The sequence below is a fragment of the Giraffa tippelskirchi genome, chromosome 3, assembly GCF_054371585.1.
Source record: "Giraffa tippelskirchi isolate mGirTip1 chromosome 3, T2T-mGirTip1v1.2.pri, whole genome shotgun sequence".
Lineage (NCBI taxonomy): Eukaryota > Metazoa > Chordata > Mammalia > Artiodactyla > Giraffidae > Giraffa > Giraffa tippelskirchi.
The window spans coordinates 85,849,016-85,863,382 of NC_137277.1; the positions used below are offsets into that span (position 1 = coordinate 85,849,016).

The 14,367-nt window shown below is 39.6% G+C and overlaps 1 protein-coding gene across 21 annotated transcripts in view; it reads right to left on the bottom strand.

Moving 5' to 3' along the window:
* Positions 1 to 14,367, bottom strand: part of RAPGEF4 (Rap guanine nucleotide exchange factor 4) — a 318,142-nt gene that overhangs the window by 54,440 nt on the left and 249,335 nt on the right. For 16 of the 21 annotated variants that reach the window (XM_081584651.1, XM_081584649.1, XM_081584665.1 and 13 more), the window contains 5 exons: positions 13,049 to 13,125; positions 12,484 to 12,630; positions 10,578 to 10,693; positions 5,153 to 5,241; positions 508 to 586 (listed from right to left, as the gene is read on the bottom strand). In XM_081584651.1, coding sequence (XP_081440777.1) covers positions 508 to 586; positions 5,153 to 5,241; positions 10,578 to 10,693; positions 12,484 to 12,630; positions 13,049 to 13,125 — 508 coding nt within the window. Of the gene's footprint in view, positions 1 to 494; positions 587 to 5,152; positions 5,242 to 10,577; positions 10,694 to 12,483; positions 12,631 to 13,048; positions 13,126 to 14,367 lie in introns of all 21 variants that reach the window. The other 5 variants (XM_081584653.1, XM_081584650.1, XM_081584662.1 and 2 more) reach the window with 1 other exon arrangement.

The following is a 14,367-nucleotide window of genomic DNA, read 5'->3' on the forward strand; positions in this document are numbered from 1 at the left end:
GAATGTGAAAGAAAAGTGACCCCACAATGATAACTTGTATATATCTCAACAGGTTAGTGGTCTGATTAATACTACAGCTTAGAGGGACACAAACAGATCACAGTCCATCCTGCCAGGTATCCTGACAGAGGTACAAAGTCTGTCTCCAAGCTTAGGAAGTGGTCCCTAATAATACTCCCTAATAATACTCTTCACCATCACCTTCTCTAGTCTACCTCCCAGGTATGTATATTTCTCATCAGCATCACCTTCCTTAGATAAATTGGCTCATGTTTCTCTACACAGGTAATAAGGAGAAAATCCTTAAACATGGCACATGAAAACCATGCCAAGGAGAGATAAGAAATCTGTGGGGGTGGGGAAACCGCTGATGTTTCAGAGTTTGACGAGGGCAGAAAGCATAATTCTGCCTTGGTCATGACTTACCTTGAGACCATGGGATGAGATAATGGCCTTATACATGGGGGGTGTCGTCAAGGGAACAGACTTTTCACAACAAAAGGATATTGGGCCACCAGAGCTGGGCAAAGCTGGGTATTTGGCATAAAAACACAGTGCATCATAACAAAGTCATTTAAAACAGAATCTGCAAGGGAGGAAAACAAAGTAGAAAAAGAAATTACATTCTTGTAGAAATGTTGAGGAAAGCAAGAGTATCTATTCATTTGTTCTTGGCCAATGGTTCTTGTATGTTGGCTTGGAGTATTGTGGTTTTACTATATGAAGAAGCATGGCATATAAAAATAAAAAGATTAATAGAGCTTGAGATCAAAACTCAATTTCGTTAGGACAATGGACAAAAAGTACAGTAAGTTTAAAAAGAGACAGACTTGTAATAATGGCGCTGGTCACCTTAACTACAATAAATGAAAAAATAATATATATATAATTGAAAAACCACACATGTACAGTACCATGTATGCAGAATTAAGATATGGTCATTCCTTTGTCTATTTTACACCATCTGTCTTTTGTCAATGTCTATTTTCCTTATTTCTTTTCTACCTTCTATTTCCAGAAGGAGCAATAAAAGATGGAAGGGTGATAGAACTATGGAAAAACAACATGGTAAGAGCAGAGAACTGGTGAGGGAAACAAAAGCAGCCAAAAAAAGAAAAAGAAAAACTGTGAACAATAACTGAAGCAAAACAAAAGCTCTCTGCTAGATTAAAGTGGTATATGTCTTATATTTGAAGCTGTTTTGTAGATAGGTAAGCAGGGAGATGGCAAAAGAAATAAGGCAAGTCTCCCAAAATGTGCTTCATTTTGAATCTGATGCTGGTTCTTCATTGCAAAGACAATATTATTCAAGCAACCTTAAGGGGAAGGCACATAAAGAGAGATCTAAAAGCCTTAAGAGTACACGTATTAAAGCTTTGGAATCCAAGATGCTATGGGGGTTTCCAATTAAAAAATGAACCACCATGGCTGAGATCTGTGAAACTCACATAATTTTTCAAATAGAAAATGGTGAGAAATGCGAAAATTTATATATACTGAATTTCCAATGTCTATGTTTTAAATTAACAAATATTATCAAAGTTGGAATCAGTGACTAAAGGTTTAATCATTACACTCATTAAAAAAACCTGATAATTGTCATACATTATGTAAGTTTAAAGTACACAATGTATTGATTTGATACACGTATATATTGCAATCTGATTACCACCTTAGCTTTAGTTAATATCTCTGTCATGCCACACAATACCATTATACTTATTTAAATATAGGTGATGAGTGTAACCCAAAGTTGTCATTACTAGGCGTTATGAGTGATTTCAGTCTCATTATACTGAGCCAGAGAACATGCTAAGGTGTCAGATAGAAGCTGTATGGAACTTTTTTTCTTAAGGATGAAAGTATGTTCACTGGCATGTCTGAGTTTAACATCTAGGGTCACCAGTATATGTTTTAGATATAAAGGATTTCTCTGAGAAGAGAAAATGTTTGCTTATAAGGTTCCCAGAGGCCTGTGCTAGAAAGTAATTTAAATGCTGTTAAAGCAGAAATTTGAGTAGGGTGCTTCAAGGCTGGCGAGCCAGTCAGCCAGCATGGTCATCACCCAGCCTCCACATCTCAGTGTGGCTTTGTTCTCTCCTTGTTCTTTCTTGTACTTGAGAGCTGATTCAAAAGATCCTTTCATACCAGAAAATGACTTCCCCAGTCACTTAAAGACTAATGCTGGTCATAGAAGTAGAAGTCTAGGAAACCAATAGTTCTTAGGCAGAAAATACATGTTTTGGGGTAAATTAAGAGAATGTTTTTGAACTGTGGTGTTGGAGAAGACTCTTGAGAGTCCCTTGGCCTGCAAGGAGATCCAACCAGTCCATCCTAAAGGAGATCAGTCCTTAGTGTTCATTGGAAGGACTGACGTTGAAGCTGAAACTCCAATACTTTGGCCACCTCATGCGAAGAGTTGACTCATTGGAAAAGACCCTGATGCTGGGAAGGATAGGGGGCAGGAGAAGAAGGGGACGACAGAGGATGAGATGGTTGGATGGCATCACCGACTCGATGGACATGGGTTTGGGTAAACTCTGGGAGTTGGTGATGGACAGGGAGGCCTGGCGTACTGCAATTCATGGGGTCGCAAAGAGACGGACACGACTGAGCGACTGAACTGAACTGAACTGAAAAGAATGTACTATCGAACCCAACAATGTTATTTTTATGATGTAAACTAGTTACACTGTCAACTCTGAGATCTCTCATCGTATTGGAAATCTATAAACGCCAAGGGTCTCCCACCCCACTGCATCCATGAGTTTCATGGGTCTGCACTAAGATAATTTTTAGTGTCCAGGATGACCATGTAACAATTCATATTTTGATTATGAGGAAGATATTGATTTATTCCTTCCATCTAATCCATGAGCATTACTTGCAAAAATAACAAAATGAGAAAAAAACTACAGGAAATAAAGTTCAGGAGTCACAGCCTATGTGACAGCCATGCCATGCACTGATTTCTGGGCTTCAAGTTTTTAAGAAGCAATCATCTAGTCCCCTCCTCTTTCAGAAGTGACTTTAAAAGGAAGAATATGTTAGTTCTTCATGGGTAGTAAAAGTCTTACAGATCTTTTCTTAGATACCATCATCTCTAAAGCACTAGAATGTTCCTTTTTGGTCAAAATCACTTTAGAGAAGATGCTGTTTTTTTGTATTATGCTATCACACGTTCTAGGCAACAGTTAAACAGAGGGGGAAAATCTGCTGTATTTTTCCTGACCTTGGGTCCCAGAAATATGATTTATTTGAGGTTATGTTTGCCTCTTGGAAGCAAGCTATCCCCTTGTAACTGATCCCTCAAGGATTTCCTTTTTCAAGAAAAGATCTTACCACATTCTCCTTGCTCAGACATCTTCAACCGCTTCTTCACGCTTAGCTTCACATCTAACATACTTGAAGATCTGGACCCTAATTCCTAGACCCTATCTTCTTTCTGACAGTTTGGTGTATATGATAGTCTAGCAAAGCCAGACCAGCTGGTCCTTCCTGTCCATTTCTGGGTCAGCACTCATGTTGCCCCTCAGGATGGAAGGCTTCCAACTCCAGTCTGTAGTCACTGATTACCAGCCTTCCTTCAGGGACATTTCAAGGCTGTTTTCCTCTGTGACACTCTGCCTGGTCCTCTCAGACTTTTGATCAAGTTGTTTGCATATTCCTTTTTGTCCTCCAAGAGGTTATAAGTTTTCTGAGGACAGGAGGGTGGTTTCTTATTCACACTGCTTTGTCCGTAGCCTTCAGCTAAGCGCCAGCCCAAGAAGATCCTCAGCAAATATTGAACTGAAAATAAGTGCTCTGGAAACAGAGATCCTGGCTTTTCTATCTACTACTCCCCAAGTAACTCACTACATTAAAAACCTCAGATAGTCTATTTACACAAAATAAGAAACTAGAATGAGAAGATAAAATAAGAAGTTAGTCAGCGGTAAAATACTTTTAGAAGGAATAATAATAACAAATAATGCTAACTTTACTTCGAATATAGTGCAAAGATGACAGGAACAGATTTTGAACCACCACTAAGATTTTGGACAAATATTTGAACTTCTTTTAGTGAGAAATCTTCTATGGAGCTGAATGCACTTAAAATATTAACCTATTATTCTGAGAGACAGGACAGTAGCAAATAATTTTTTTTTAAAAGAGCTGAATGTGGGCTGTTCCAAAGTCACACATAAGATGGTAACCCAAGTAGAGAAGGATATCAAGCTCTAATAGTAACAGTTCACCTGTGAGATTTATCTCATTCACCATTAAATTTCTGTGTAATAGTTAACATGGCTAGTTCATTGAACAGTGGAATTATCAGTTGATTTTTTTCCTCCCCATAAGATATGCTGAAGTCCAAATCCCCTGGACCTCAGAATGTGACCTTATTTGTAACTGGTTAAGATAATGAATATGGAACCTAATCCAATATGATTGGTGTCCTTATAAAAAGAGGAAATTTGGACAGAGAGACAAATGCATGGAGAGAAGATGATGTGAAGTGACACAGGGAAAATACCGTGTGAAGATGAAGATGAGTGATGCCTCTACAAGCCCAGGGATACCAAAGAGTGCCACCAACCCACCCCTCAACCAGAAGTCAGGCGAGAGAGTTCAGACTCTCCCCCACAGCCCTTGGAAGGAACCAATACTGCCAGCACCTGGATCTTAGACTTCTAGCCTCTTGGACTAAGAGGCATTCAAGCCACCCCAGATAGTGTTACTTTGTTACAGCGGTCCTAGGAAACTAATATGTGGCAGTCCAAGAATCTCAGAAAAAAACCACTTTACTCCCAGTTGGAGCAAGGTTGTGCCTTTTATGGAGGCAGCTTCTAATCCTTTATGGGAGTAGGCAATTTAAATTATAACCAAATAGTTACCTATGGAAGATGAGATTTAAATGATAACTTAAGAAATGCCTTTGGAAGGCTACTCCTAACATGTATGAATGAGACTGGGCCATCTATAAAGCATAGCCAGGATGAGCAGGCAAAGTAGGGTTTGCAGGATGCTCTTCTAATGATCTCACACATGACCCATTTCTAAAACTGCTGTTGATACACATACTGAGAATCAATTCAGAATTTGTTGTTGTTTTTTTTTTTTTACAGTGCTCTGCCCAGATTTAATGGACACAACTCTTCTAGGTGTTTACCTGTTGCTTCATTTAAAGCTGGCTCAAGGCGTATCGTTTCTAGAAAATGCTCTAAAATTTTCTCAGGTGTTCCTGACATCACAGTATACCTGGACGAGAAATAAAACCATCATTAATTTTTCAAAAGTGGGCAAATCATCGATATATAATTTTTTACATGTCTAAAGATTTTTTGAGATCCCAGAGAACCATACTGACTCAACTCATGACCCATGTGGTAAAAGAAACAGATCATGTACCTCATCAAAATCACACAGGAAGGCAATAGAAAAATCACAAATTGAAGTAGTTACTAAAACATTCTTCTTTTTTCCATACATGAGATTAAACTTCCTGGAGAGTGGCTCCAGCAGGCTGGGAACTTCAGCCTTGCTCCACGGGGAATGAAAGGGAACATGTAAATCCCAGGGCAGCTCAGGGCGAGGGGAAGTGACAATAAACTAGGTTATCCATATATGGGTTACTTGTTGCAAAATTTCAGCCCGGTACTGGATTCCCCTGCCTATTTCTGGAATGCTGCACATCTCCCAACTGTACACTGGAATGTACTTTGGAAATGCAGCTAAAAATAAGAGAAAACAAACCCCCTAAAACACCAACAAGCGAACAACCTTCCATAACATCTGAACAGGAAATAAATCAGCAGTAGAACGTCCAATTTCAATGTCAAAGATAAATTATTTGGCAGGGTAGGGGGTATTAGGCATTATATCAGGAGATCCAGCCATGAAGCCCTTTAATCAACAAGGGAGGATGTATTTTTTTAAACTGAGTGTGGGTTATTTCAAAGTCATATTCAAGATGGTAGAAAATAGAGTGAAAACTCTAGGCAAAATACTTTGAGGTGATCTGGGTGGTCCTGTTCCAAAGTTTAGACTTTGCTTCTCTGCTCGGCATTTACACTTACAGCAAAATGACAAGAAAGGAAAACAACAATGAAAATAAAATGCTCTCATGTTTAGAAAGCAGTGGTAGGATTCAGTTCCAGGAGAACTCCCATTTTCTTCTCCTCACCAATATCCCTTCCCTGCCTGTTTGAGACCCTGGAGGAAGGGTGTTGAGATCCCAAGAATACCTCTAATGTATGAAATCTCAGGGTCTTAACCTCCTGCCTGAGGAAGGGAAGAAGAGGCAATCCAACATACGACCCTGTGCATATGAACATGCAGTTAGTGAAACCACCCTGGTTTTGAATGAGGTGGCAAACTCAGTCTATCTGGGAGGTAACTGTTACTTAAACTTATTGAGTATGGGCATGCACGTGTGTTGTGCATGCCCACATGTATGTGTGCCTGCACTCAGGACCAAAAGGAAGCTGAAGAGTTCAATCTTTGAAAAGAATCTGGCTTTGCAGCCTACGGGAGGAGCCGGGAATAAAAAAGTCTATTTCAATCTCAAACGGCTGACCCTTTTCTCAAAGTAAACAGGGTAGAAGACAAAGGTTTTTTCCTCTTATAGGCAATGATGATTTGAGGGCTTCCCTGGTGGCTCAGACTGTAAAGAATCTGCCTGCAATGCAGGAGACCCGGGTTCAATCCCTGGGTCAGGAAGATCCCCTGGAGAAGAGAATGGCTATCCACTCCAGTATTCTTGCCCAGAGAAGTCCATGGACAAAGGAGCCTGGCGGGCTATAGTCCATGGGGTTGCAAAGAGTGGGACATGACTGAGCAACTAACACTTTCATTTGAGGGAAGGAGAGGGCATATCTATAAATGACTTTCAATACTTCAAGGGATACATTACATAAACCAGTTACTTTCTATTCCACATGGCTTTGGGCAGCTGTTACTACTAAGCTTCCAGCTCTGTAGCTGGCCATGTGACTCACAGATCAGTTTGAAATTGGTTCCCTTGTCAAAAGTTTAACTCTGATAGAATGTTGGCTTCCCATCCTTGGTATTCTTGGTTAGGACATCCCTTAGCTAGGGTATGTTGTCTGGTCAAAAAGAATACAAGTTTACCTGGGTGGCAATCCTTTACGCTCTCATCCCACTAGTGAGAGAAAATGGTGTCTCTGCTCTCTGTCCAGCTGTCAATCAGAGACATCAGGGCACCCGTCTCTTTCTGCCAAAGGGTCTCTCTAGTGATACAGCTGCCTGACCTTATCCTTTCCTGCTCCGCAGCTCCACAGAAGGGGCTGACATTCTCTCAGGGCAGGGGACTCTGAAGTTGGGAAGGGGGCAGAGAGCTTCTGGCTTGTGATCTGGCAGGTCCAGGCTTGGCTGAAACACTACTGCTTTGTTTCAGGCTGGATGCGGCCAGGTGCCTATTGCTTGACCTTTGGTGAAATGGAGGACTTGAAGACCAGACGGTACAGCTCTTTTCAGTTTACTGCCTGAAGAAGTTACTCTAGTACAAGTTAAAGAGAACCCTGACTGGTTAGGCTATCCAAGCTGTGAGGTTATAAACTTGTGACAGAAAACCTTCTGGCACCAAGTCTGGAAATGAGGACACTTCTACCTGTACCTAGAACAAAAAAAGAGGTGGAGGAGGGTGCCTGAAAGAGACCATCTTTCTGAAAACAGGTTGGAGCTGAATGACTGGGTGGTTGATAGTCTAAGGAAAATGTAACACATTAACTGAAACAGGCATGGTCATTTCAAATGCCCTCTTATTACAACCACATAACCACAGAGTGGAAGATATCCAAAATGGTAATGTGTGAGGGCTTCATATAGTTTATCCATCATGAGAAGTACTGTCTCGCTATTGACATTTTAATATCACACTCAGAGTTGAGTGGTTTGAGGAGAGTCAGGTGGCTTTCAAAGTTTAAAATGCAGGGAGTGGGTTCCAGGACCTCCACAGATACCAAAATCCATGGATGCTCAAGTTCCCTATAGAAAATGGGGTAGTATTTGCATATAATCTATACATATTCTCGTATACTTTAAATTATCTCTATACTGCTTTTAGACCTAATACAATGTAAATGCTATGTAAATAGTAGTAGATACAATATAAGTGCTATTTAAACAGTTGCCAGCATATGACAAATTCAAGTCTTGCTTTTGGGAACTTTTTGGAAATTTTTTTCCCCAATATTTTCCATCTGCGGTTGGTTGAATCTGCCGATGTGGAAACCAAAGATACAGAGGGCCAACTGTATGCATAAACTGCTCTGGATTTCTCAGGGTAAAAGTGAATCAGAAAAATAATGTTATCAGCACCAACATGGTGACCCTCTTTGAGCTGAAAAAGGTTAATTTCTGAGGATACAGAGGTCCTAACGGATCCTAAAGTTTAAGTCCACCCATAGACATGGTTGTTCCCATGTTTTCCAAGTTGTCCAGAACATCAGTCAAAATTCACTTACATGGCCCCTACTTTTCAACTCTGGTTTGGCCTGGGAAAATTCAACCTGGAAAATGACCCCTTGAACGAGAGGCTTTTTACTCTTCTGGATTTGGCATGGTGCACTGTTTTGTATGCCTGATATTTCCAAAACGGTGTACTATGACTATGCACATGGCTTTGAATTACATAAGAAATGTATACAAATTAGTCTACTGGACACAAATAAGGAGGTATTGGATTGACCAAAAAGTTCATTTGGGTTTAAAATCCGAATGAAATTTTGGGCCAATCCAATTATAATAGAAATCAGATCCAGGCCTAAAGTAAATTTAATACACGTGGGCTCTCTTTTTCCTTTTAGTTTGAGTTAATAAAAAATCTATATTTGGAGAGCACTCTGAATATAGTGCTGTTGTAACTTGCAAACCCTTTTGATCACTGCCCCTACCACACCATGAAGAGGTGAGGGAAGGGGGCCTTCTGAGGACATCTTTAAGGTTACAGGGAATTTTCAAGGCTTACTTTTTCAGGTAACAAAATTTTCCTGAGACATATGAGGCACTATCAAAGAATGTAGATGATCACATAAAACGGTCTAGTTATATTTAAGAGCAACAAATAAAGTCACTGGGGATAGTCCCAGCCTTCACATAAAAAAAAAAATGTTTTCATTCTTATCCTCCTTTGTCGGCTGGAAGGACAACTGTTGTAAAACATTTGCGCAAAAACATTTTTCAAGAATGCATAGTAGCGAAAAGTAGAAAAATAAAGAATTCTGGACAGTAATTTTATAGGTTTATAAGTGAAAAGTTTGTAATATACTCTATTTCATGTCAGCCCTTTTGAAATATACTGCTTTGCAACATTTACTAGATAGTGTTAAAGATATATTGATATATTAATAGCATATTTTGTTAGAGTAATTTGTGAGGCTAAAGGAACACAGACTCAGAAGTTGGTCAAGCTGGACTTGAATGCAAGCTCTACCATTACCAGTGTTGTAATCCTGGGCAAGTAACTTAACTTCTCTGAGCCTAAAATTTTCCACCATTCATTAAAAGGGGTTGTAATAAGGATTAGATAAAATATACAAGATACACTATGGCTCTTCAATAACATTCTGTTTCTTCCTCTCTTCTTTGCAGATATGTTGACTCATCCAGATGAAATGTCTGAGCCTCAGGCTTTTAGTCTAAACAATAAAAACTCATCATTTATGGTGAGTGGGCTGATTAATGGGAACAGCCCATTTAGTTGGCAAACAAAGAAAAATACTTGGGATGCATTCTTTTCCAACACAGTCTTTGGCCACATGTCTTTAGCTACAGAATTGGTGTTTTTATTACTCTAAGATTAAAAATTAATCTTTATTTTTAAAATGAGATTCTGTAATTTTCTTCCATTTCTTAGAACCACATTTCCTAATTCCTCTGTCTTACTATTCAAATGTTGATACATTTGATTAAATTTCATGTAAGAAGCTGTAGCAAAAAAAAAAAAAAAAAAAGAAGCTGCAGCAAAAGATGGAACTGAAGACACATATACTGAAAAAGAATCAGTTAAATGGGTGACCTGATGTTAAATGGGAAGGAAATACCCTTCTGAAATTTGCAGGAATAACTACGGATGAGGTCTTATGGATGATTCTAGGCCACAGTCAACAGACTGTTTTATATCTGAAGTCTGGGTTTCCATCAAAGATGCTTATGCAGGTAACAAGATGAAACCACTTTTTGAGAAATCTTACATATGAAATTCAAATGCCAAAGGTTCTCCACACCCAGGGGCCTCTGTATCTCTCAAGCTGCCTGGCATTCCTGTTCCTATTGTTCTCACCCATGCCTTCTGCTCCAAAGCTATTCCAGTTGAACATAGTATAGAGGAAGCATTCTTAGAGTAGGGGAATATTCTCTCCGGAATTACTCTAGGCAGCACCAAGCTCAACGCAGTGCCAGAAACAGATACATTATCCTCCACAAGATGTGTGATTAGTCAATAGAGAGAAAAAAAAAGTCACACAGGCTGCCATCTTCCACAAAAAAAGGAGAACGTGCTATTGTAGAGATGATGATACCATGTGAAAAGGTTAATCATAGTCTGGCAATTGCAGTGTTGGAGACAAACCTACTTTTGCTGAGGCTGTGAGTTTCCTTGATTAGAAGCCCTGTTCCCTGCTGGGACCTTCTCCAGCACCAAGACATCTTGGTCATGTTCTTTAAGTCTGACTGTATTCGCCTCAACGTCCTGCAAATACAAATTACACCACATACAGATGCTGCCGTTTTCTCAGACAATGACAAAAATTTCAAATGCTTCAGAAACTCATTTTCTGCTTGTGATGCTAATTGTTGCGTCTACAAATTAAGTCATTTTCAAAGTCAAGGGCTGGAACGGTCAGAGAGGACCAGATGAGGTTGGAGGCACGTGGTTTTAAAACGCTACTTTTACCCACGATTCAGAAAATCAGCTGAGGAGAGAGGAGTGGTTGTGCTCAGAGGAACCTCTGGGAGAGGGCGGTACAGCGAAGAGAGAGAAGCCAAGCCACTTAGTCTCTATAAAGCTGTGTGGCAAATAGCACTCCACTTCCACAGAGTTCTTTCATTCTGATTATCTTCTGAGGGCATATAGTTTTCTTAGGAGTGGCATGTTTTCCCTCTAATCAAAAGACTTTTAAAAATATCAGTTTGAAGCTTGTTAAAAATATTTTTCAGGTACTTTGAATAATTTTATAAAGTACATCCATGATAATGGTCCTAATCTGATTCTTTCAAAGAATTTTGTGGCTGAGTGTAAATTCCATGTGTGTAAACTTTCAAAAGTGTAAAGTTCACATTTCAAAGTCATTTAAAATAATTTATTAAAAAAATTTGGTGTGCTTTTTCTCATCCTTTGGCTCTTATTTGAAGAGACAGGATAACAACCAAGTCAAATTCCATTTGGTGGGTTTTTTTTCCTATATTATTTAATTTTTAACTTAATTTTGTTCGCATTAAGAGAATATATTCCTAAGACAAATTTTGTTGTCAGGAATCTTGCCATGAAAGGGTAGGGATAGGTGTCCACACATAAGGAATGGGAATAAGATTGTAAATCATCATTAAATAACACCAAAGGTACCAGAAAGCATAGAAGGTGCATTTACGATTTTAGCGCAGGATAGAGAAGGATGCTCAGGCTGGGAGGGGCAGAGGGGGAAGTCTGCTCTGTGAGCTGGCAGGGTTGGGATAAGAGCAAAGTGATCCTGGAGGGAACAGTCTCTCTGGGTGAGGGGGAGAGACCACAGGCCACCTGAAAGGCCAGGACCGCCAGCACGCTGTCACATGCCCAGCAATCCACAGTCAGGCCTCCGCCACTTAAGCTGGATTGGCCCTCCCAAGGGACCAGGAGCTGGATGGTAGCGAGAACCCAGGGACCATCTATTCTAAATGTCACCCGCTCTCACTAATACTGTCACAAGCTTCCATCTACCACTCCAACTATTCTGCACCTACTTGTCCAAGTCTGAAATTCCTTTAGGGTGAATCAATTTGATGTAAAGTACTTGAAATGAAAACGCTTGGTGGAATAACCATGGTGGACATTAATTGCCGCTAAAATGTAGTCACTAAATAAATTCAGAGGGTGGGAGAGGATATAAGGTTCAGCTCTGGGAAGAGATAGGAGGTTTAGGATAGAGAAACATATGGAGAAGGAGGCGAGGACAGACACAAAAGGGGAAGCCTAGGATAGCAAAGAGAAATGTCTCAGACTGTGATATTTTGCCAAGGCATCTCTGTTTTAATGCTCATGAACTGGTTCAGCTGTGTGCAGGATTATTTGGTCTGGAACAGTGTGACATATTTACGTCTCTACTAGAATATCACCTCTGAACCCCAGAACCCACACTGAACATAGCAGCTATGTAAGCAAGGCTCTTTGGCCCTAGAGCACTCATTAGTCACTGTGCTGCTCGAATAACATGACCCTCAATCCTGCACTTATCAGGCAAAAGTGGAAACAGGGAGCCCCTCAGCCACACTGCACCTCAGACTCACCCTCAGGATCCGGTTGAAATCCTCCTTGTCTACTCTTAAGAAATGGCAGTTATCTTCTCTCAAGACGATGGAGGCAGCTCTCGGGGCATCATTCACTAGGGCTAACTTGCCAAAGTCATCGCCCTCATGCAGGGTACAGACCACACCCTGGAGAGAACAAATCATGCAGATGAAGGTGATCCCTGGAACAGGGCACACACCCACCCGCCTCACACCACAAGCCCCCCTGCCCGCAAAACACTGACTATATATCAACAGGCTGTACCCAGAGATGTCATGGGGGAGGGGATCACATAATTACATTATAATGTTTCATTTTTCTTTCACTGAGTAATATGTGCTAGGACCCAACTTACATGTATACATTATAATCCATGAGTCCCAGAAAGTTCAATGCTACTCTGAGTATAAAAATTTAGATAATATATGATTAGAGAGGCTATAATGTCTTTTCTACATTGAGTAACAATGTTGTAGCAAGTTTAACTGTAGCATTACATTGTTAATACTTAGAGCCAGTAGTAAATGCAGCATAATAAAGTTTCAAAAGAAAAAATGTATATACCTTGCCATAAATGACTACATTCACTGATCCTTTCAGAATAATGTACCAGGAGGTGCCTTCTTCCCCTTGGTTAAATACTAGATACAAAAAGAAAAAAGACTGATGACAAGAATAGAAGCACATCAATATAAATTACAGCTTATCAAATCATCATTTTAAAGGCCTCAGAATTATGCATTTAATTCCAGAAGGGAAAAAAAATACTAGCAAATACTAACTTATTCAGGTGGAATATTACTTCCTTTTCTTTAGAACATGAAAGAAGCAGCAACACTGCCCTCCTTGCTATGTGCTACAGATATGCATTTACTATTAATTCTCCAGCATTCCATTCCTTAAAGCAATACGCTTCCCCCCACAACTCATCAAAACTTACTAAGCTATAGAACATCGTTTTTAAAAGTAATCTGACCAATAACACGAAGTTTGTTGCTGTTTAGTCACTCAGTCGTGTTCGATTCTTTTCCGACCCCACGAACTGTAGCCCGCCAGGCTCCTCTGCCCATGGGATTCTCCAGGCAAGAATACTAGAGTGGGTTGCTATTCCCTTCTCCAGGGGATCTTCCTGACCCAGGTGTCAAACCCACATCTCCTGCATCAGCAGGCAGATTCTTTACCACTGAGCCACCAGGAAACCCAATGTGAAGTCTGAAAACATGCAAATCAGCACTGCATATTGTTGATGGGTACATATCTACGTATATTTTTAAAAAATGGGTTGGAATGACAACCACATGATATAGGGTAGGAGTTACCTTGGGGAGGAAAAGAGAAGAATGAGATAAAAAAGGAAATAGAGACTCTTCAAGTAGGATTTCATTTTTTAGAAAATATAACAAATGAAAATATGAAAAAATACAGTGTCAGGTTAGTACTTGATAAAAGTGCTTTTTAAAAGGGGGTTTGTAACAATCTCTAGTGATTTGTCTGAAATACTTAAATATTTCATGATAAAATGAAAACTGTCAGTAAGATTGAAGGAAAAGCATAAAAGATGTTGTAAGTCGCCAGTAATCATAAACATTTTTAAAATGTTAATGTGAACCTTTAAAAAGTAAAGAAAAACACTCTTATTAAATTAAGTAACTTTATCGATGTTAGATATACACTTTTGGGGACTAAAAGTAAAATATTGGAAACACTGATGTTAACTCTTTTTGCTTTTACAATTCATGGTCTCTGTTTATTCGACTAACACAACTCAATCTGAAGAAAGAGCAAGATTTTCCAAAGAAGGTCTCTTGAAAAATTAACAGGTGTCCATTAAAAATGTTTTCTATGTTTCATTAGGCTAAGGCAGTATCAGTTTAAGTGGTGTG